The sequence below is a fragment of the Achroia grisella genome, unplaced genomic scaffold (genome assembly GCF_030625045.1).
Source record: "Achroia grisella isolate CSIRO2021 unplaced genomic scaffold, CSIRO_AGI_Agris_v1 utg546, whole genome shotgun sequence".
Taxonomy (NCBI): domain Eukaryota; kingdom Metazoa; phylum Arthropoda; class Insecta; order Lepidoptera; family Pyralidae; genus Achroia; species Achroia grisella.
This window is the reverse complement of record NW_026712931.1, coordinates 1,656,381-1,680,641: the sequence shown is the minus strand read 5'-3', so window position 1 is coordinate 1,680,641 and position 24,261 is coordinate 1,656,381. Positions and strand designations below refer to the sequence as shown.

General features: G+C 33.1%; 3 protein-coding genes across 7 annotated transcripts in view; 2 read left to right on the top strand and 1 right to left on the bottom strand.

The window, feature by feature from the left end:
* LOC131848045 (protein-L-histidine N-pros-methyltransferase) overlaps positions 1-7,832 on the top strand; it is a 63,391-nt gene extending 55,559 nt beyond the window's left edge. For both annotated transcript variants that reach the window (XM_059197802.1, XM_059197801.1), the window contains 3 exons: positions 5,641-5,856; positions 6,559-6,734; positions 7,372-7,832. In XM_059197802.1, the coding sequence (XP_059053785.1) occupies positions 5,641-5,856; positions 6,559-6,734; positions 7,372-7,592 (613 nt within the window). In that variant the 3' untranslated portion in view covers positions 7,593-7,832. The remainder of the gene's footprint in view (positions 1-5,640; positions 5,857-6,558; positions 6,735-7,371) is intronic.
* Positions 7,833-11,549: 3,717 nt separating this feature from the next.
* LOC131848250 (uncharacterized) lies at positions 11,550-20,494 on the bottom strand. 4 transcript variants are annotated; one of them, XM_059198045.1, is made up of 9 exons: positions 20,353-20,494; positions 19,973-20,268; positions 19,620-19,782; positions 18,567-18,738; positions 18,069-18,191; positions 17,533-17,752; positions 17,001-17,275; positions 16,036-16,132; positions 11,550-15,368 (listed from the first exon to the last, which is right to left on the bottom strand). In XM_059198045.1, the coding sequence occupies exons 2-9, from the start codon at positions 20,209-20,211 to the stop codon at positions 15,317-15,319; spliced, it is 1,341 nt and encodes a 446-aa protein (XP_059054028.1). In that variant the 5' UTR covers positions 20,212-20,268; positions 20,353-20,494; the 3' UTR covers positions 11,550-15,316. The 4 variants fall into 4 exon arrangements, with proteins under 4 accessions (XP_059054028.1, XP_059054030.1, XP_059054027.1 ...); XM_059198047.1 differs by having other exon boundaries at positions 11,550-15,468; positions 19,973-20,247; XM_059198044.1 differs by having other exon boundaries at positions 19,973-20,247.
* An 836-nt stretch (positions 20,495-21,330) lies between these two features.
* On the top strand, positions 21,331-23,700 carry LOC131848242 (p21-activated protein kinase-interacting protein 1-like). The gene is made up of 3 exons (XM_059198035.1): positions 21,331-21,513; positions 21,860-22,151; positions 22,821-23,700. The coding sequence occupies exons 1-3, from the start codon at positions 21,445-21,447 to the stop codon at positions 23,600-23,602; spliced, it is 1,143 nt and encodes a 380-aa protein (XP_059054018.1). The 5' UTR covers positions 21,331-21,444; the 3' UTR covers positions 23,603-23,700.
* Positions 23,701-24,261: the final 561 nt, after the last annotated feature.

Sequence of the window (24,261 nt, the reverse complement as noted above, 5' to 3'; positions counted from 1 at the left end):
TAATAGATTTTTTGTAATTAGATCGGTAGTGTCTTTATTCTGTTGACTCCTATACTTAAAAGTAACATGTAGATTAAAATTAGAGGTGGTTCATAAATGTATTTGAGTATACCTAATTACCAGCGTTGGAGAAAACGTTTTGAAGAAAAAATATAATTACGTTACAAATAATATTATGTGCAGTTAGCTGGTAAAGCTTCATTCACACTTCATTCACAGGATTTTAGTCTACTCAACGTAATAAACGTTGGCTAGTCTAAAATCCTGAATTTTATTATAAGAAGATAAGAACATCTGTTTATTTTTAATTTTCCTGCTCTTCCAGTCCAGTTTAAAAATAACTGTAGGTGTAAAGGTTATACAAGATGAGTAATAAATACCTTTACCCACCCCACTCACCATATAGGTAAATGTAAACAATCGTTTGATTTGATCGTTTTTATTATTTGATATTACAATGAGTCGTAGGCTCGTAGTCGTAGCCGCGTAGTCGTAGTACCTACAACCTACTCGCTATTTTCTAGCCTCATTAAATTATAATAAGACTTGTCCCAACCAACAGAACCCTATAATTGTAGATTACGAGACATCTCCTCGAAACATGCGAATATCTAATGATTATTCCGTATAAATATTTGTTTATTCAAATCTCTTCCTTTATACCTAACTGAACCGGAGCGGACGAGTCGTCGAACGAATAATATTAAAGGGGAAACTAAGCAATTGATAGTAAAAATGGGCGGTGAAATAGAAAAATATCGTCCGACGCATTCGTGGCCTGGTAAAATATTCAATCGGGGCAATTCGGGTCCGCGTATAAATTCGGTCCCGCCATTATTTGTAGCGCGTCCTCGCGACCGAAAATCGGTACCTACATTGATAGTCGTCATTTTTCTTGTAGGTATCGTTAATATTTTACGGGTGCGTGTCAACGGTTTATGGGCCCACTCTTAACACTAAAACGTTTTAGCCGTGCTCTCATTGTTTATACATTTTACTATCCACTTTTTTATAGTTTATTGTCGCTCTAGTGCTGTTCAGGGTTATGACACTGCGCGTAACGGTTGTGTGACGTTCGATTATATGCTATCGAACTAGATTTTATTGCCGGCCTAATCTTGCCGCCAAGTTCCAGTTCCGATTTACTTGGGGATATTCCGTTTAAGTAATGTAGACACCTGACATCAGATAAATTGAATGTTGGTAATAGTTATTGTATAGTAGGAATGCTGTAGAGATAAATATAATCCAATATACTTGCAAAATGTAGGCTGTTATTATCTCCGGAAAATAAGTCTAGTTTTTAAAATCTAAGTAAAACTGCATTTAATCATTCATAATTTTACGAATTTTTCTCATGGTTTTATATTTTCTTTAATCATAAAGTTATATATGTACCTAGATCTAACAATTAGATCGTAATTATCTAGACAATGAAAAAGCATCCTGAGGTCAATAAAGCAATTAAAAATGAGACCTACTTCTTAAATTTGTATTATACCTAGAACTTGTGTAGCTAATTTAAACACAACATTGAACCCTAATGACCAAGTTCTGGTCTGATCAAATACAAATACATAAGATTCTACAATTAAATTCCTTTATGTGCAAGACAAAGCCGAACCTTTCGTATCTAAGTGTAATTATCCATCCGAGTTTGCGAGCTCCGAGAAAGAATTGCTCGGTTGTGTATATGGGGGGTCGTGGAGGCTGGAACGGAGGGAAGGGGGGTGGTAGGCTCACATGGGACGCGCTCTAATGAGGTGCCTGAAAGCGACAATGTCTTTGAGCACAGCGAACGTGTAGGTATCTACATACGGGGAGGGGCTCCCATCCATTGCTGTGTAATGTGCGCCCACTGATAGCTTCTTTATTGTGGTAAATAAACGAAGTTGAGTTTCACTGTTGATTTCGAATATTACCATTATAAAATTTTATTGCCCAACATATAAAGATAAGTTTTTGATAGATTAGTGTTAGCACACGATTTAAAAAATCGAATATAATTAATTGGCCTTATATTATTCGAAATGACTAAATCCAAGATAATCAATACTACCTATGAAAAATAAATAATATCTTTATACATAATTAATAATAATACTATTAAAAAACTAATTTGATATAGGTATATGGATTGTTGTTTAGTTCTAATTAAAATGGCAAAAGCTGACGGTCCGCCTCATGGTAAATTAACCGTTGTATGACCTTAAAACCACAGCACATTTTATGTACCTATGTAATGCAATTTTTTGCCAAAATTGACACCAGCATTACATTAATTAAAGTTGCTAACAGCTGATGCCCTACCTAATGGTTATTGTCATGGTAATTGTAATTGGTAACCGTCGGCTAAATACATGAACAACACTACGTCATTATGCCGTCCGTGATATATTCATTGCAATTCTGAAGGACTAAGACGTCATGTCTTCGTACCTTAGTAATTATACTGCCATATCTCAACCATCAACCGAAACAGTTAACAAAGGGAGCTGCTTTGTGCAAATCAGAATATTTAACATTACCGCCATTGATGAGTGACGACTGTATAAGACGTATGTATAATAGATTATTATTTACTGCTTATAAACTGTCATAGTAATGGACGTAATTACGCGACTTTCATTGACAAACTTGTAATAACATTGCTGACTTAAAAATCATAATCAATTTCTAATCCTCCTAGATTTAACACGTTTTATGAATTCACGTTATAGGAATTACCTTCCATTTCCTAATAATTGTAATTGAAGTTAATTGTCAGTACCTGCCTACTCACATACATATATGTAGGTACCTACTCTATTATGGTAACCTTTAGCAGTTATCAGTTATATTTTTTCTATTCCTAATATGTACATAAAATCATAAAGGAGGCATTCATGAAATATTAATAAAGAAATCAATTTGCACAGTTTTGTGGAAATTTTACGGAGGCACAAAACTGTTCTATGGTATTTTTGTCTATATAATCTCTGAAACAACTTAATTAATTTCTATGCGGTATTTACTGATGTATACCAGTAGGTTTGTTTCCCGTAAACATTTTCCCCTTCGAATATAAATACGCAATAACATACCCTATAGGCTAGTTTTCTTTATAATCCATATATTAGGATAAGTATTGTTAATGTTAATCAGTATGAAATTTAACATCGAATATTTATCATTTGTTATCTAATTAAGCTATCGATATAATTCAATGGAATTATTTCCATATTATATTATAACCAATATTTGTAATTCAATAATTATTACACGTACATAATAATGATACTTTAACGCATAGCGATTAGGTATTCCGAATCGCCATGCAATGCTATCTAAGTGAAATTGATTACGAAATTTGAATATAAAAGCAATAAAAATAAATTCTCATAAGAGTAATCAGCGTATGGATATTGGATATGTAACAGCTCTCGACTAGCGCAGGGAGGTATCGAGGGACGAGGCGAGGCGCGAAGCACCGCACCGTGCGAGAGCGCGGGGTCGATCGCGCCTTCCGGTCCACAGCCGGTTTTAATTTCCCGCGCGGAGCGGCGGCGCGTTAAGTTTAAACGGCCGGAGATGAGCCGCACAGTACTAATATCATGCACGGCCCGGGCCGTCGCCATAGCGACGCACACTCAAATGACGTGTGTGGCGCGAGGCGCGACACCGGGTGTGAGGTCGGGGGTAATATGATTTGAGCGCCCCCGGCCGCCGACACCCCGCCCGCTTGTTTGCTCTCCGATGCAATCGCGATACGAACACCCCCGCGCGCCCCGCGCCCCCCGCCCGCGCCCTGTCCAGCGACACATCTCTCACCTCCGTCGATAACCACATCGAGTTCCTTGTTGCAGGCCACCGCATTCTATTGAAATAGATATTCGCACTCGTCTATCCACCTATAAGTACTGTTTGTTCCACTCGATTTTCATGTCACCCCAAGCCGCACAATCGCCAACAGGACGACGACACCGCGGTATCCCGGAGCATATACTTCTACATCGGTACTTATCATTTGGTGTCCTCGCAATGTAAATAAAAAACGTATGCTGCATATGAGATATAACATGCAGTTCAGTATAAATGCCAGTAAGCTCATAACATTAATTTAGAACACTGTACCTACTATATTTAGCAACCTTACCCAGAAGTATAAAACGGATCTTTTTCTGACGCTTTTTCAACATACAAAAGTGATGTTCGCATTATAAAAGTACACGGGTTTACATTGCGCAAGCATTGCCAGTTAAAGCGGTTATAGTACCAATAAATCAATCATACTCTCTCCGCAACAGAGTAACGAGCTGCGTCATATTCTCGTACATTTTGCGTGGTGACTCAATATGTTAGCTTTACTGGATCCCACGAGTTTAGCCGCGGCCAGCGGAGCGCTGCGGCGTGCAGCGAGCCAGTGACAATTACGCGGTGCCAGGGTTTATTAGTTACGGACGCGGGGCCGGTTCATGTATCATGTATAACGCGTCTCCAGCGCCACCGACACCGGGACAATAAAGCAATCAATCCGCATCGCCCGCCGTCCACAAACGAGCTGCTAGCGACACTCAGCGCGACACCGACCGAGAGATATCCGCACACTATAATGACACTTGTTTGTGACAAATATCTCCACAGTCGACTATGTAACTAGCCTCCTGAGAGACTTGCTATAGATATATGCTCTAGACGTACGAAGTAGATTACTGCATACTGTATTCTACAGGAAGTACAATTTCCAAAACTTGACGTTTGTGTGCACATATAAGGCTATCCTAATAGGGTACTATGAGTGAATGGCCCGGGCAGTTTGTGCTGCAGTAATTGCAACGCGGACGCCGGGGGCCGCGGATAATGCAACCGCGTGATATATGGTACTACGGCTAATAACAGAGCTCGAGCCTTGCACCGATTATCCCTTTACTCTGCGAAGACGAATTCATATCGATCGTTGCGACGTTCGCTCTCAACTAATGAGAGCGGGATTTACTACTTATTATCCACTTTCGCCGGCTGCCCGGGGCGCGATGAAGACGTCGCGAGCTCAGTGCAATGCCGCCGGCGCACAATTTGCTGCGCTCGAGCGCTAGACGCCGAGCACCGCGCCGGGGCCGGGGCCGGGGCCGGGGCTGCAGTGCCCGCAGCGTACTTTATGTTTTATCCCCGGTAATTGCAGGCCGACGCGATCTACCTTCTAACGGCCACCACCACACGACCAACGGTAGTGGATAATTGCGCTATTGTTGCCGAGACCCGCGCGACTAGCTTACAAATCGCTTTCAAGGAAGTTGCTACGTTCGAAATTAGAGGTTCAAGTATCGGCTTTGTTATTTGGACAATTAAGTTAGATAAGAAAATTAATAGTTAGGTTGTAAACGATCGGGTAATAATAACCTATTGCATGTACATTGTATAAAGCGAGGTAATTATTTCGACTTCCCCGTAAATATGTTATGTTAACCCTTTTAGTAGTTATCAACTGAATCGCCTATAGCCAACTATCTGTCTACTTATTGATAAGCAGTTTAATACGGATGAAATTAAAATAATAGGTTCAAAATAGACATAGAAAACGTTAGACAAGTTTACACATGTATTGCGATAATTAGGGACTAATATACTGCAATATTTGCATTACCAATTTCTATCATTCAGGTGGCTCGGGCGTGGCTCAATGTTCGTGCTGTCAGAAGCCCAGGCTCGGTTGTTGCTGCACTCGGCAAAGACGGCCGGCAATGCAGCAGAAACTTTAGTGGACGTTGGCGCTGGTGACGGCGAAGTCAGCCGACGCTTCGCTAATCTATATTCAATTAAGTACGCGACTGAAATATCTGGGAGTATGCGGAAAGCGCTAAGCAATAAAGGATACACGTGAGTATTACTGCCTTGTTTTAATTTTTCCACAAGAAATATTATTAACTTATAAAAGCCATGCATTTCTATATGAAATAACACTATTAATTTTTTAATACAGTGACCACTTAAGGTATTCCAGTAACCGTAATGGTATGCGACATTTACAATCTAATAGTAGTAGCTTACACGTATAACAAAGGTACTTCTATTTTAATATGTTGTACCGCTAGTCACTTTTAAGGGGTTCACCGTTCACGGGGATTTAAAAATCCTAGTACAGGGCTTCTAAAACTTAGGGCTTCATGTACCACATTTAAAACCATAAATTTGAGAAACTATGTTCTAATAAATACCGCTTTGTTATTTATTATACCAGATACACGAAGCGATCAATTGCGCGAGAGTTAAACCGTCATGTTAAACCGCGAAAAATGAGTTAAAAGTGCCCTTTTACCAAATTACACCACACGACTCTTTCGGCTCCTAAACCTTTTAATATTCATATTAGAAGTCTACTATTATTATAAGATATAGTTCAGTTTATTTTGAGCTTTTATTTCGTTATCTACTGGCATATACTCTTTTTTAGCCATATCTATTGCTGTCATGATTGGGGATAATTATAGTATTTGAACTATCAATTAAAAATTCAATTGATCCATTGTCACAATTCAGTTGAAATAGAAAATCTAACATAGAACTAACAATACATTCCAGGTTGCTGGATACGGAAGAATGGTGGCGTGAGCAGCAGTTCGATTGCGTGTGCATGCTAAACCTTCTAGACCGGTGCAGTAAGCCGAAGACGATGCTAAAGCAAGCGCGGGCTGCCCTCGCCCCAGGCGGTGTTCTGATGCTGGCGCTCGTACTACCATACAAACCTTATGTAGAAGGTAATTAACTTTATTATTATTTAACTAGGTAACCCGCGCAACTTCGTCAGCAGCACACTTGCCATATTTCACCCAATTTACGTAATATCTTTTTAAGTTATAATCAATGTGTTATTCTGATGTAAGCTATATTAGTATAAAGTTTCATCAAAATCCGTTTAGTAATTTTTGCGTGAAAGAGTTACAAACATTTTCTATAATTAATAAATTATAGAAAATGTATAGGTACAATGTAATACTAATAAGTATTCTCTCAAAATGTTTAATTTATAATCTTCCAGTTCCCGTACGAGTTAGGCAAAGAGAATCGACTGCCACTTCTACCTTTTAACATAATAATATATATTTTAGAACTCATATAATTGTGATGATGTTCAGCAAGCCTACTCGTTATAATTTCGCCGTTACCATCTACCTGGCTGGAAGTTGGGCTTGTATAGGTTCAATTGCATTATATTCACGTTCAATTTCATAAATAATCGATTGACTACGAAACTACAAAAATCGTAACTAAAAAATGTTTACTTCAAAGTGCAGAATACATTTGAAAACAGAAAGTTGATTAAATTAAGTTACCGTTTATTATGGTATTCGACCAAATTAAATAGATTATTAAAAAGCTACTATTTATTTACAGTTACTCCGGACCATAAACCAGAAGAGCGGCTTCCAATCCAAGGCGAGAATTTCGAAGAGCAGCTTAGTTCTTTTGTCGAGTTCATGGGGGAATGTGGCTTCCAACTGTCCTCGTGGACCCGTACCCCCTACCTCTGCGAAGGTGACTTCGCGCAAGCCTACTACTGGCTCGACGACTCTGTTTACGTGTTCACACCCAAACCTATCGAGTCACACACGTGAAACTCTCATTTTTAAACATTCCCTGTTTACCACGTCTTTATAAACTTTGTGTATGACCATCAAATCAAAGTATTTTACCATTATTATGTTATCATATAGACATTTTTACACATACACATACATTTTTATAAACCAATAAAAATCGAAGCATATCATTTATTTTATTAATCGTGTCTTATCACCAATAATTTTATGATTAATAAAGAATTAAGACCCGGTTAATAATATAAATAATGCGTAATAAATAGAAGCCTTTTTGAAAACATACCGTCACGACTGTTATCGCAGATAGGGTGGGTATATAGACATTATCTACTGTCAATGTTGTGTTGAACGTAGCACTTGACATGCTTATACTGGGTATAATATAATCCAATGTGGCAGTAAGCAGAACTAACTACCAAGCTCACGCATTAATAAATAAATGAAAAATACGTACTGAAAGTTGCTATACATTCTAAATTTTTAATAGAATAGAATACGATTTTATTTACTTGTCTTGACGCAACAATATTGATATAAAGATTACAAATGACGAAGTCCGAAAATAACGTATGGTTTATCTCTATAAGAACGCTATGCAAGAAATTTAGGGTCTATACTGCATTTGAGTTTACAGTCATGTGATTTTTTTATATTATACATAATATGAACATTGCCATTGTATAACAGAATCTTCTTAAAATATCGTATCGTAAAATTTTGCTGACTAAATATATCTTATAGGTTAGTAAACAATTTACCACCAAAACGTGTAAACTATAAATCCAACTACAGCTCGACTACCTCGCTAGTTAGGTATAGTTACAACAATATTTATTCAGTTAAGTATTATTTATATTAAAACTTTTTTATTATATGTAAATTCTTTATATACAAATTAATTATTAAGTATCACATGTCGGAAATAGAATAAGTAGGTATTAACGTTTTTATTAATTAAATATTTTTATATTGTATGACATTCAAAAATAAAAATATTCAAATAAACTTAATATAATCACTTTTGAATTGTCATATTATTTTATTCTACCACTCATTCAGAACGCAGACATAACACATAAAACTTGCGTGTTGCTCTTTTAAATAAATCTTATTCAAAATAATATTTTAAGGATTTTTTTGTGAATACAAACTGCCAAATAACGAGTTGACAAAAATATTGTTACTTGAGTAACAAAATAAATTAGTCGTTAGAGCGGTCTGCTCTCATTCCCTACAAGAAGCACGTTCACGATTATAATGGGTTCAGAAATTGTAAAACGCCCTTGCGTCATCCTAATATTCATTTAAAAGAGGCTTTTTAAATAGAATTATTTTCGAAGCTAAAGAATTATAGTTAATATAAGACAAAAATTATAAAATATTGAATATTATTTGATACGCTAAAAGAGTATGAACGCATACCTGATATCGAATATTAACTCTATCAAATCAATATGTATTGCACTGTAAATATTCACTGTTTCACCAATTTATACGTATTTATGCCTCAATTTAATCAACAATATAATGTACAATTATATGCTGTTTAATATTTATTGATAATAGGGTCGATTTTAAAATGCCATTATCTAGCAACTTGTTTTTAGATTTTCTTACATTACCCATGCATTTAAAAAAAATCTACACTTCAACTCGACAGATTAGCCTCTCATAGGTCTATCTTCTTTCACTACTACTTTCTTCTATGGCAATCGTTTGGTATTTTTACGACCTTTTATACCAGTGTCCTGTAGCTGAGGCACGCAGAAATTATCTTAAAAGTGCTTCTGAAAACGACGGTAGAGTGAAAAAAGCTGTCGAACCTAAATTATGTTCTATTAACATTATATATAGTTTAATATCTTCTATTTAAATATTGTGACTTACTTTTTGTTTCATTATAAAGTAAGAATATTATTCTATAATTGCTATCATGCATCCGTGTCAATATTAGATTTTAATATCGGTCCTAATGTCGATATACGTTTTTAAATGTCTTATCAAAATAGTATTACAATATTGTAGAGTATTGATGTTCGTGCCAAATGTCGCGTCGATGTTCAAGATATCGCTGTTTAAATACATGTTTATGATACAATTAATGTAACACCAAATCTTTTGTAATATATATATATGGGATATGTACATACCGAATATCACTTATCTCTCGTATTGTGGTCTGGGATTATTACTTGTAGAATCAAAGCAGTATTTAATACAATTTCAGATTAAATTTATAAGCAGTTAGTGTTTTATTCCTTTTGAGTTCTACATTTTGACTCCAAAATGAAAAATTTTACGATTTGCTACGTATGTAGTAGATAGGTCCCAAGAGCCACTGCAATAAAAAATCATCTTTTTACAGACACATATTGTCAGTAAATTATTTATATTCTCGCTGTGTACACAGCTTAGCTTCATAAAAATACTATGGTGACAGCGTGGTCAATGCGTGATGATATTTAAAGCAATATTTTTAATTTAGTTTAAGTCTTTAAACATACTATTTAAAGAATCAATACTTTGCTATTTGATTAAAATTAAGAAGTAAAGGAATTTTGTATCAGAATAGATTCTGCCTTTATTACATACGTGTTATTAATACATTATAAACACCTGAATGGCAAAAATATTGACCTTAAGTAAAATTAAAATTGAATTTGCTGACTGTACATAATACCAATCTACCTTTTCATTTGCACACTACTTCATTAAATTAATATGGCCCCGCGTGAAGACGTCTTATGTTGCTATAACACAAGTGTGTCTACTTCTAGATATAAAGTATTATTATTATAATTCCTATAAATTACGACTGAAAATCGCAAATCAAAATGGACGCAGTACCTACTATTGGAGATTTCATTATTTTTAAAACATTGTAAACTTTATTCAGAAATATTTAAAATAGTCAATGTAATTATAATATTGATGTGGCAAAATATAGAAATAATATGAAATAGATATGTTTAAAAGTTTTTAACTTTATGTACCTACATACATAATACAGGTTTTTACTTCATTTCATTATTAAAGAAAATAGTTTTAATCTGTGTTACTCGATCTCTAAATAATAAATATATATAGAAAATAATAATGTAAACAAGTAACTTTGTTATTAAAATTTGCACAACGCACGGGTCATGTTTTAATTAATATTTCAAAAATTCTTTATTCACCTTGTTTGTTCTGTATCCTCGTATCCTATGGTTATTATATTGTTTTATATTCTATATATAATAAAGGCCATTGGACATTCAGTTTACAGGTGAGATAACACTTCATATTTGTTTATTAAATTACACATACGAGATTATATATCTATAATAAAAAAATCCTCAAATCCGGATTACTGTAGAAAAGAAGTGATTGTCTTTCATTTAGGCGACATACGTTTGGTGGATTTTAAATGACTAAAGCATCTTTGAAATGGCAGCATGTCTACATGAATAAATAGTATCACTATTTGCCAAATGTAGATATAAAGGTACTGTAACGTAGATATAGGCCTAGCCGGATTCAATATTCCGAGCAGAAACGTATGGGCAATGTTATCCATTTACAGCAAGTGGACAAAGTTAATAGTAATCACGGGGGAACGGAATTGTTAGTAATGTAGACTGATGACACTATAGCTAGCAATGTATCCTGTTAGGTTATCCTCCACGCTCCCTTAGAAGTCATCGTAAGATCCCAGTGAATTTAACACGATAAGCTAACTGACCTGACTCATTCAATATCCTCCACTGGAGCCGGCATAAACCGTTCGCACAGGCGAGGCACCATTCCATTATCAAGTAATAAAAATTATTATTTTTTATTAATTATTTAAGCATGCTGGAATACGGAAAGAATAAAAATATGAAAGAATGATATTAATGACGTTACCAAATAAACCTTTTTAAAGTTATATAATTCAGCTTGGGTAGCTTAGCTTCTAATTTTATTATCGCTATAAAAAAAAACAATAAATATTGAATCATATATTTATTTCTAAGCACTGCTTCCTTGATTCACTATATTACCACTTTTACAAATTCAAATAATAATTGATAATATAATATATAATCATTTCGGCAAATAAGTTAAATGGCAAGGCCAATATTTTTACAATCAATAAATTGCTGTAGAACCTGTATCTTTAGATGATACAATCTGTGAAATTCATGTTTTTCGTCTACTTTCCCAAAGACAACGAGTGAATTTGGTAAAATAAGACGAAATTAAACCTTACTAACGGAGTTATTCACCATATTTTGAAGTAATATTTATTATAGTGATTAAGTATTTAATGTAGCGTTCACAATTATATATATTTGTTTACAAAATAACATGTCACTACTCACTACAATGAAGGTAATATGATAATGTAATAAATATTTAAAATATTGTAGATATTTGTTCAAAATTAGCGCTTTCAATATACATATTTCGAGGTTAGCCATATTGTAACTAATCACAAATTAGATTTGACATCTTGTAATTTTGAGATCATTTTTCAATTTATGTGCATGCTTACGAATTGTAGACACGTTTATCAATATCTAAAAAAAAGATTCCGATTATAAAAAAAAAACATAGCTAATCCATTTTTGACTAGAAAGCTTATTCTAATACAGAGAGATTCTTTTAGGAAATTTATAATACTTCGTCGAGAGTAGATTATTGACAGTTTTATGAACTTAACACTAAGTGAATTGTTATTTTTGAAAACATAAATAGCCTCGTATCAATATTTGGATACTGTAATAGCAAAATGACACTATAAAGTCTACCAATACCAAATACATACATTTCTTATAAGTTAAGATATACCTAATGCATTAATAAGCTGCTCACATGATCTTAACATTACTTGACAATAGTCAAACAGAATGTGATGTTTATACAACAATCAATGAACAGGGTCAAATCCACAACACAGTCAGAATATTACGTTACAACCTAACACGCCCTCCATGCGATGCGATTTATAATTTTATATCATAATTTAGAATTATAGTACTAAAATACAAAAAAAATAATTTAAAGTAGGCTTTGCCTAATTATTGCACTTACATAATATGTAATTTATTATTCCAAAGTGATAATTTGGAAATTTATAGCGACTTGTATTCGCAATACGATCATATCATGTTTCGTCCCTAGACACAAGACACCATACCATAAACAGTAGTAGAGACTATTTATGTTAACAACAAAAATATGTGTACGTACAATAGCGATTCAAAATAGAATGATTACAAGCTGCCTCAAAAATCCCCAACTCTGGCCTTTATTCCACAAAAAATGTGCTAATGTAGTTTTTACTTAACAATAGAAAAAGACTAGGGAATAAAACATTTTTCACTTTCGCGTCTGGATGTGAATTCTTATTCTTAGGTTTTACGGTAGATAAAATATATAGTCTCTAACAAGAACTACTGTTACACACATAAATACATTGGCTACGAAATATAAAATTTTAATAATACTGAGCTTGTATTCGAGAACAATATTTATTCAATGACTTTCATGATAAAGATGAGTCCTACTGAAGTCAAGCTGAGCTTAATGTTCCATACTGCCCAGTGTTGACATTTATTTTGTTTCCCTATTATGTAACAAAATGTAAAAAGGCCTAAAATTAGAATTAAATGAATGGAATGATAATCAATAAATAGCATTTCACATATGAATCACTATTTTAAAAATAATATATTAACTTTCGGAGTATATTGCATGTATTCATTACCCTACACATTTTGGGACGAAACATTATGATCATAATAACGACTAAACATTTTAATCGAGGCATTATTATAATAACGACTGAAATAAAAAAAAACAAAATCTTAATAATTAAATTAATGAGATAACTAATTTCGATTAATAAAATCACTTCTTTTTATGCCAATAAATTTGTGATTGAGAGCTAGGAGTCAGTCGGCACCATAATAACGACTCGACTATAGAATTTTTAGACCACACTCTGCACATTGAGATATCCTTAAACTATTATGTAATCGCAATAAATAATTTCTATGCATTAGACAAATGTATCAGTAAAAAAAATGTTAATTCAGAAAAAACATCTCAATGTGCATTCCCTTACACAACTTACCGAGCCTAATTTAATACATTCACAGGCAACATTAGCTAAGACGACGTGAAAAAATTTGCAGTCTTCAATAAGATACTAACCTTCCTATATTTCGAGACAAGATGTGGCGATGAAAGTTGATTAATTGTGTACATTTCATTTTCAATACCTAATTAACTGGTCTTTAAGTAAAACCAGTTACATCATTGAATATTCCTTATAGAATCTGCACCTAGGGCATTCAACACTTGATTTAATATTTCAATAAACATCGAAGTTATGCTACCTACGCATAAACTCGAGTTTTCTTATTATAAAGGCTAATTAATTAAATTTCTTATTCAAATGGTACTACGTCAATAACTAAAAAATCATGTACTTGTATGTACGTATTAGGAGAAATTAATAAATGATTGGTTACTTTTTATTATATTTGGCTGATTATTTTCTTTTTTAAAAGTGTGTGTTATTGTTAAATAAACTAAAAACAGAAAAAAATTGCAAAGACTGATCAATTATTATACTAAAACATTGAAAACCTATAAATTATGATACTATGTTGAATGCTCTATAAACTTTATGTATAAAATCTGTTATTACTTGTGCATACAAGAGGCGTATTCAATGATGTCGTAGACATAAACGCGTAACGCGACTCCACTACTAAATAATTTATGTACTTATTTTACATTCATGTCAAGACTTTGCTCAGGCCTACACCTATTACACTTCTATCACAGTGTAAATAATGCACTTACGACAATAAACCGAGAATGAACTTATTGTATTAACTAGGACGAATCATAAAATTGTAATAACTGTTGTAATTCTTACATACTAAATCATTAAAAATTATAAACACAATAAGAGAAACGTACGAAATGTAACAAAGTAAATAAGGCATCTATTGAAAAACCGAGGTATGACAAAAGTGTAAAGACGCAACAAACACCAACAAATAAGGTAACAAAATTTGTAAAAAAAAACAAAATACCAGAGAGGAAACATTGTAAAAGATGCACACTCAATTTGTGCTAAATTGTTATACATATTATGTACATCATTGGGTTATATCATATAAACATCGCTGCCCAATTTACGTATTTCTACAGCAATAAATACCCGCCGTTGTATAGTATCAATTGAAATTCATTTCAATATTTTATATATAAAACTGTATAAAAATTAAAATGTATAAAAATAATAATTTGTATAAATAGTTTGTATAAAGAAACATTTATCCAGTTATAGTTATGGTTCTAACAATTTTGTTTCATAGAGTACAAATTAAATATAAAAGGAATTCTCAGTACAGGGTCACACATAAAGCACATAAGTACATTAGACTATTCATAAAAACTGAACAAACTTTATAAGGAGCTATAGTCAAAATACATTAATAATTTATGTCATACCAAACAGATGGGTATTTAGGTGTACTAACAATCCAATGTTTAATTTCATATTTTGACGATATTTCTTGGAGAAAGATATTCGTATAAAGTTTCGTACACCTTCACAATGTTTTGCATTGCCTCCAACTAACCCCTGTCTGAAGTTATACGTATACCGTATGTGTGTATGGCGGGAAGAAGTGTTGGCGGCAGGGCGGCAGCGGCGGAACAAGTGTGAGGAGCGAGCGGGCGCAGTCCACGGGCTAGTTGCCGCTCACAATCTTGCGGCTCTCCAGTTCCTCCATGTTGTTTGAACTTCAAAACATTTTGTGTCAATAGAATTGTTATTGGTACCGTGCACATTACAGATTGGTAGATACAGCAACCCGTTTACCCTTTATACTTACTTTATTCACTGAAACATGAGACAAAACCCAAAGAAATCATAAGGTCAATACAGGGCATGCCACACTTATGTTACAAGATTTTAAAAAAATATTAGGATATTTGTGGTCTTTTAAATTAAAATTAAAAACTATAAATAAATAATATCGAGTGCCAAGATAAATTTAGTGCTACTACTAAATTTTGATCAAAAGTTCTGAGAGCATTGCGGTCTAGTGATTTACTACCCCGACATTCCAAGATCTAAGGTCGTGAGATCCATGCTAGCCAAATGTGCGTGTCGACATTTTTATATCTGAAAAACTCTCCGACGATAAAAAATTACAATAATTAACGAAATTAATACTATTATCGTATGTTTACAAAATGTATAAATTATATAATATACGTAATTTTACAAAATGTATAAATTATATCGAGAAAAAGAGCCACTTGCCATGTTACTTTTAAATATGTATACATTCAGCAAAATGTGGGTACGTGAACTGTTATGTTCACTACAATATCATAAGATTGATGTAATCTTATATTTCATGATGTGTTTATTATACACACTTCAAAATTCAAACTTACTCACCGAAGTTTATCGTCGTTCTTCCATGACGTGACTTGAATGTGCGGTGGTGGTAAATAACTACGTAGCGACTGCACCAACTGAATAGTGTCCAATAAAACTGAAAGATTCACAATTACATTAAAGCTACTACAGTATTTTTTTGTGTGTTTGATATGGGATATTATAGTTCATTCTATATTGATTTAAAAAGAAAGAAAAGAAACATATCTATAACAAAATATTGAAAAGGTCTCCATTCAGCCTTTTGGACAATAATTATATTTTAATCAAAACGATTACACATTCTTTCAATGTATGATGGTATGGTTTTCTGGAAACACATTCAAATACAATATTATTTATTATTGGAGTGATTTTTTAATACAGGGTCATCCTCTCATGTCAATTAGCTTCAATATTGTCCATTACTTTAAATATTTTTAGCAACCCCGGACAACACCAACGTTATCTAGACCCAAACTAAGTAAGGCTTGTATTTTGATATCTTATATAAATACTTTTATTTTTAGTGTATCTATATAAATATTATAAAAACATAGTTGTAGAGGGCGATCTCTAGATATTCTTGATTGATTTAAAAAAATCTTTTACTAAGAGAAAGCAACGTTATTTTTATATATATTTTGTCTGTCATAGGTTATATAACATCAAGCTACGACCAATAGGAACGGAGATGTAATGAAAAAAATTGCAAAAGCTTGGGGAAAATGTGACGCAGACGACAGTCAGCTAATATACATAGGAATCGACCCGACCAAAACAAACAACTCACTTTCCTACTCGTGTATACAAATGCTTCTATAGGGTAAGGAATCGAACCAACAATTATCGGAGGTAAGGCAGTGCTAACACGCGAGACCACCATATTTACATGGAGTAAAGTTCCATGTTGAACCAGAACAGAGAGTGTTGGTGCAGATTTTTATCAAACGATAAAAGTAAAACCACAGAGCAGTAATACTCACTCTTCTGCAGCTGCTCACTCTGCTTCCCGTAGGGCTTGCACATGGCGGGTCGCACGCAGGGCCGCATGCGCTGCAGGTTGCGCGCCAGCTCTGCAAACGCCCGCACCACTCGCTCCTGGCCGCCCGCACCGCCCCCCGCGCCCGTTCCCGTCCCTGGCGTGCCCGTACCCCCAGCCCCCTGGGCCCCTGAACCCGCATTCGCCCCCCGCTCGCCGTGTAAGCCACTACTGGCGCTGCCGGCGCCCGACAGTGATTCTAAGCTCTCCAAGTTCGCCCTGTCAATATTAGTGATACAAATATTAATTTTAGCAACGGAACATGCGCATTCAGACAATTAACTATTTTTAAAATGAGTAAAAATTATAATTTCATTAACACTAAGGACAAAAAGAAGCAACTATCAATCAGCTATAATTGCATACTGTTCAATACTGGGTAGTATGATATGACATAAATAACATAATATGACAATTAGATTATTGAAATTTGAAATATAATGCATATTACAGAATTCTTAATAATAACTGCTTACCTCAAAAAATCTGTGAGTTTGTGCTCATCTGTATAATGATGTTTTGACTTGGAATCAACGGCCGATTGTGATGAGCTGGAAGAGCGTTGCTGAGAGTGGCTATACTTGTCCATTGATGATTGGTGACCTAGTGACCTATTCTGGTGCTGCAGTAACATCTGCTGATGCTGCGTCAATTTGTCTTGTGCACGACGCTCTGATTTCTCCCCGGTCAAACTCGCTGCGGTAACACAATGGTTTTATAAAATTACTGACATTATATTAATTTACTGACATTATTTTATATCTACAACATAAACAACAAGAATAAGTATTTACATAAAATTCGGTTTTTTAATACTTCATAATCATGTCAATGATGTCTCTAATTATTAATGTTTTAGATCAAAAGGAATTTTAATATCATTAATATGACTTTACCAATATCTTATAATCTCTATTACTCTATTTTACCTATTCCTCTTATTAATAATAAATTTCATATTACTATTATTAAAAGGAAAAATTGTAGGGATGATTTTTACACAATAACTCACTAAGAGCAGCTAGGTGTGGCGCAATGGGCAACTGATAGTCTTGCGCCAAAGCTGAACCTCTGAGCAGGCGCTCCACAGCCTGGCTGTCAGATAGATTGGAAGCACCAGCATCTGAGAAGTTTGCTTCAAGTTATTTAGAGAATAACATGAAACATATAATTATAAATAGACTAAATTATATTGATTGAATAAAAGACAATCATTGTTTTTCTTATTCTTTTTTTATATATATTTAGAAAATATTTTATATATCAAACCAGGACAGTATACCTACAATATTACATGAATCTAGGTAGGCCAACTACTTATGAAATAAAACTACTGTACCAATATTAAAAAATTTCCACCATTTAATTAACAACTATCAACTTAATATGTTAGTTAACAGCTACTTGGTAACTTAATGAAATAATTAATTTCTTACCACTTATGAACTGTAAGATTTGGTAAATCACATGCATTGTTAGGTAGTATATTACCTGGATATAAGAATATTACCTGGGATATATGTAGGTTGTTGAGATAGATGCTGTTGTATAGTCTTTTGTGTCATTTCCAATTGGTTTTTGTAATAACGACAAGCTGGATTAGGACAGTTTTGTACCACTTCCACTATGAACTCCTTCTCCATTCCAAATTGTTCTCTTCCTATTGTATATGATTCTACAACCTGTGTAAGAATAAATTTCATTGTATATTAATTGGTATATAATAATATTACCCTGACTTATTTTTAGTTCAAATCTTACTGACATAAATAAAAACCTTTCTATGACTATTTATATGTCTGATAGATACTGTGATGGAAGAAACAACAATAAGAAATAAACAGTTAATGAAAGACTAGTAGGGTTCACACCCACAACATTGGCTTGTAGTGTTACCATCAATATGTGGGTATGTCAAGTATTGCATTTACTACAATAATCTCTACTGACAATTGATTTTGCCTCTGATTATCTGATAACAATTCTGAAAGTATATTATTATAACAAATAGGCATATATAATACATTAATAAAAGGGGTATAGAGATATTTTAGTTGTTAAAAAGGTAACAACTCTAGAGGTACCTATGGTTAAACAGTAGTGTTTTTAAGCATGTAGAGAATGTTTCTATCCAATTTAAAATGTTATCACATACATCAGATTACTTGCTTATGGGTTCAGTAGTAATAATTAATAACATTTGAAATTGGATAGAAACTTTATGTTATTTCAGAAGGTTACTAAGATTTCAAATATAGACTTGATATGCCTGTCGTGAAGAGGCTACAAAAATAACTGTCATTAGAGCTATGTAGTTAAGAGCTACTAAGATACAAAAATTGTTTTGGCTATATTACTTTAAGCTTTGAACCAATAAGTTTGATAATGTAATAATCGCCTTATACATACATGTATCTGTTTCTCCATTTTTGTCTAAAGAATTGTCCTCAATTTATATTAAAACTGTTACCAAGTAAATACTTTAAGAATTAAATGGAATATAATCCAAATCTAAGAATATAATTTAATCCAAAGACAACACAAAAATATTACAATTACTTACTGCTCTGACTGTAGCTTCCAATCCAAGGTGGAGACCATGGGGTCCATTCATATGTTTCAACATAACTGCATTAGCAAAATGCTCATATGGTAATATTATCTTGCCATTTTCACGAAGTATCAGTCTTCCTTGAGTATCTAAACCTACCCGTGATGCCATCATTCTAAAAAACATTTTTTTTATAATGCCTACATTAAAAGTATCAAGTGTTACAATTTTAGTAGTGTGATTATTAAAACTTTCTTGACTAATATTAGTTTATGATAATAGCAGATAAATCCTCTTTTAAATATATTTTTATATAACCACATATGTATTAAAGAATGGTAATAAATAAATTGATATGAACTTACTGCAAATAAGCTGCACTGGGAAGCATTGAGGACTCTTTGAGGTCACTAAAACACTGTAACAGTTCTATACTGGGACTCCAGCCCTTATTTTGAAGGTACAGTTGTAATAACATATATAATTTCTCGGTGACATATCCCTCGGCGCCGTGTGGAGTAGACGAACCGGAGGTGCCCGCGGCACTGCTTGAACCACCCGTACTCTTTGCCAATACACTCTTCATGGTCTCCGCCAAATCCATCTTGTAGATGTCCAAATAAGTCCTCTTTTGGGAATCCTATTAGAAAATAAACAAACACTAAAGCATATAACTACGAGCATATTGAGGATCGATAGCGACATTCAGCATGCCGAATTATTATTATTAAAAACATGTACTCACCAGAATGATTATTATGTTCAGACTAACTATTAGAAAAAATAGATTATAATATCTAGCTAAAATTTAAATTACAAATGTATCCATCCAATAGTTTGGACAAAAATATTTTCTACAAGAATGGAAGCTTCTTTTCTGTTCTGACTTGAACTGTCAACTGTCAAATATTGTCATTATGGGCACAGTTCCCTTAGCGTAATGGATAAACAGAATGTCTTTGTCGGGTAGTAGTTACAAATTGTCATTGTTTACCGTCATTTTATTGTAGTGTTACACGAAGTTTCTTCAATTATATTACAATTTTTTTTAAATACTTAATAGATACATATGCAATTATCATCTTTACATATTATAAAAAAAAGTTGCTGTCGTTGTCTGCCCTTATGTACGCTTAAATCTTTAAAACTACGCAACGGATTTTGAATTTGAAGCAGTTTTTTAGTAGACAGAATGATTCAAGAGGAAGGTTTATATATATAATACATGTACACCTGTGCGAAGCCGGGGCGAGTAGCTAGTTTATAAATATTTTATTTAACTTTTGTTTAACGTAGGCATAGATAAAGACAGGAATATACAATTGTTTTTATGTCGAATAGTTATTATAGATAAACAAAGCCCTTGTTAACTTTCCTATATAAGTATATCTTTAAAAGCAGCAGCTTCACTCATTATGTTAAAACAATATAAATTAATATTTCAAAAGAGATTAAAATTCCTAATACTATGTACGTGTGTATACAACACATAATATTTATAGTTACTAACTATTAATTACTGCTCAAGAGTAAAATAAGTATACCAGAAGTTACTGCATTTAGCTACGCCATCTGTTTATAAAATTGTATTTTACGGTTATTTTTAAATGACAAACTACATCGATTATTTATTATTAAGAAAAATAAACTAATATGGCTGTATAGCGAAAGTTCCCTTTGCCTTTCCTGAATAAAAAAAAAGTTTTTCTGATCTGTCAACAGAACAAAAAAATTAGGTTATGTTGTAAGGTTATGTTTCGCTTTAAGTTATAAAGTCAATGTGATGGGTTAAAAAGCATTGCACTGAATAGTTTCATATATCATACATTATTCAGTCATGGATGAATTAGTTGTGGGAACTTATGAAGGCTTCTTACTAGGATACTCAATATTTTCAGAACCAACAGTAAGTAACAGTAATAGTAAATGTCAAGTCGTTTAATTTTATCGCAATATAATTGATTTCTATGAAAGATTTTAAAATTTGCCTTAAATTTTAAAATCTTTCATAGAAATCAAAAGCAGTCAAGGCTTCATAAAAATATTGTCTTTGTTCAAAACATTACCTTCAGTTTCTAGTCAATTGAAAAATTCTATTATGACTTCATAAATATTTTAAGTTCTATAGAATAGTATACTATATAAATAAATAGTATATTCTCATTGATAGAACTAAATCTGTTATTAAATTATGTAGCGAAGAAATTGAAATATAATAAAGGTATTTAAAATACTATGAAAATGTTTTACAGGAATCTAAACTGAAACAGACCTTTGCAACACAATCACATACATCTTCAGTGCGGTGTGTCTCTTTATCTGAAAAGTTTTTGGCTTCAGGGGGCACTGATGATAAAGTTGTTGTTATAGACTTGAAGACTCGTAAAGAGCATACAGTACTTATGAACCACGATGGTACAATAAATACAGTAGCCTTTACAAATAGTGGTACTCATCTCTTGACTGGTAGTGACGATGGAAACATTATTGTAACCCGAACTGGAAATTGGCAGATTGAAAAAATATGGAAAAAAGCTCATGGAGGTATCATAATTTGAATTGTTACTGTTTTTATAATTTGCTTACTTGCTTAACTATAGTATATATTAATACTATATTATCTAGTTATTGTATATTATTTTCTAAAATTATATTCAATAATATATACATTAACCATAGGGGAGGACGGGGGGGGGGGGGGGAAGACAGTTGTTAGTATTGTTAACCATAGGGGAGGACGGGGGGAAGACAGTTGTTAGTATTGTTAACTCATTGCTTCATTCCTCAGAAAACTATTGAGACTGATTTCTAGTTCAATTTTGTTTGTCGTCCATAGGTTATGGTAACTGTTTACCATCAGATGGGACGTATGGTTGTTTACCATCAATGTGGTATAAAAAATATGTCATGCCATTTATGCCCAGCACAGGCTGGAGCACCATTTCATTATTTTTATTATATCGTAGTTATCATACACAGTGCAAATAATTTCCTTTCTAAATTTTAATAAAACCATATCAACTACATACCTCCACAACTGTTATGCCACATGGAGTAGTCAAATGTGATGTTGAGGTCAACACAATACTTGTCATACCCACATTTTGCAATGTAGTAATATTTGCAATCCAATTTGACAAGTGGCAAGCCTACTGCCTTATTTTGGATTAATTTTGATTTGTTATTATAATATATAACCACACTTTGTTTCAGGGCAACCAGTAACTGCAATTGCTATTCACCCATCAGATAAGTTGGCACTTAGTATTGGGGGTGACAAAACTCTAAGAACTTGGAATTTGATTAAAGGTCGTCCAGCTTTTACAATTAATCTGTCTAGTAAGGGTATATCTATGCCAACAGAAATCAGGTTCTCGCCAGGTGGTGACAGATTCTCACTAATTTATCAACAATGTGTTGATGTGTGGACAATAAGTAAGGCAGGTGTTGAAAAGCATATTACATGTAATTCAAAACCTACTTCAGTTCAATGGATCACTGATGATAAGTTATATGTGGGTTTGGATAATGGTAACATAATTGCATTAAATGTCTCCGACTCACAAGCTCTTACATACCAAGCTCACAAACAACGTGTTAAATGTTTACACTATGAAAATGAAGTATTATATTCAGCATCAAGTGCTGGAGAGCTAAAAGTCTGGTCAGAAAATGATTCTAAATTATCGGAAATATGTTCTACTAATGCTGGTTGTAGACTTACATGTGTAACATTAAACCGACAAAACCATTTAATTAAAAAAGAAGACAACTCTGATAATGGAGAACATAGTGAAGAAGCTGAAGATATAAATAACAGTGAGCAATCTGATGATGAACCTGCTGAAAAAGTATCTATAGCACATAAAAGGCAACCTGGAGCTTTTGTTAGAGTTAGTTATGGCAGCGATAATGAAAACAATAGTGAAGCACCGCCTAAGAAAAAAATCAAGAAAAGGAAACGAAACAAAAAGCCTAAAAATAAAGTAAATTAATAATTGGATACCATAAGTAATTTTTATTCCACACATTCATTATCAAGGTACTATCATAGAAAAAATATTATCCCTAATCTATTCCTATGTGATATTATTAGTGAAAAACTAATATTTACTGAATTAAAGAGCTAAACATAGCTTTTTTTCTCTTTTGAATAATATCTTTTATTTGAAATAACCACTTGATTTGAATAAAAGATATGAATAAATTTATATATTGTAGTGTCTTGCAATTCAGTGTTATTTTTTTTAGTTTCTTTGTATTTGATTACTGTAAAATAAATGAGAATCAATTGTTTTGAATTGAAACCTTATAAATAAAAAATTCATAATAAGTATATTATACTTTCTTATTATGAATACAATATTAATTATGTTAAAAATAAATGTAGGAAAATTATATCACGTTGATACGTAACTGATACGTACATACGTACATATACATACATGAACAGTCAAGAGCCGATGAAATATAGTCATAATTAATTCCTAAATGCAGTAGCCATTTATTTATCGGCTAATACTATTGACAGCTTCAAAAGGCGTCTAAATACAACACATCACGTTTTGTTTTGTTGTATGGTGAGTCGTCAATATTTCATTCTGATGCAGTACTACGGAATATTTAAAATAATCAAATTTTGCTAAGCATATTA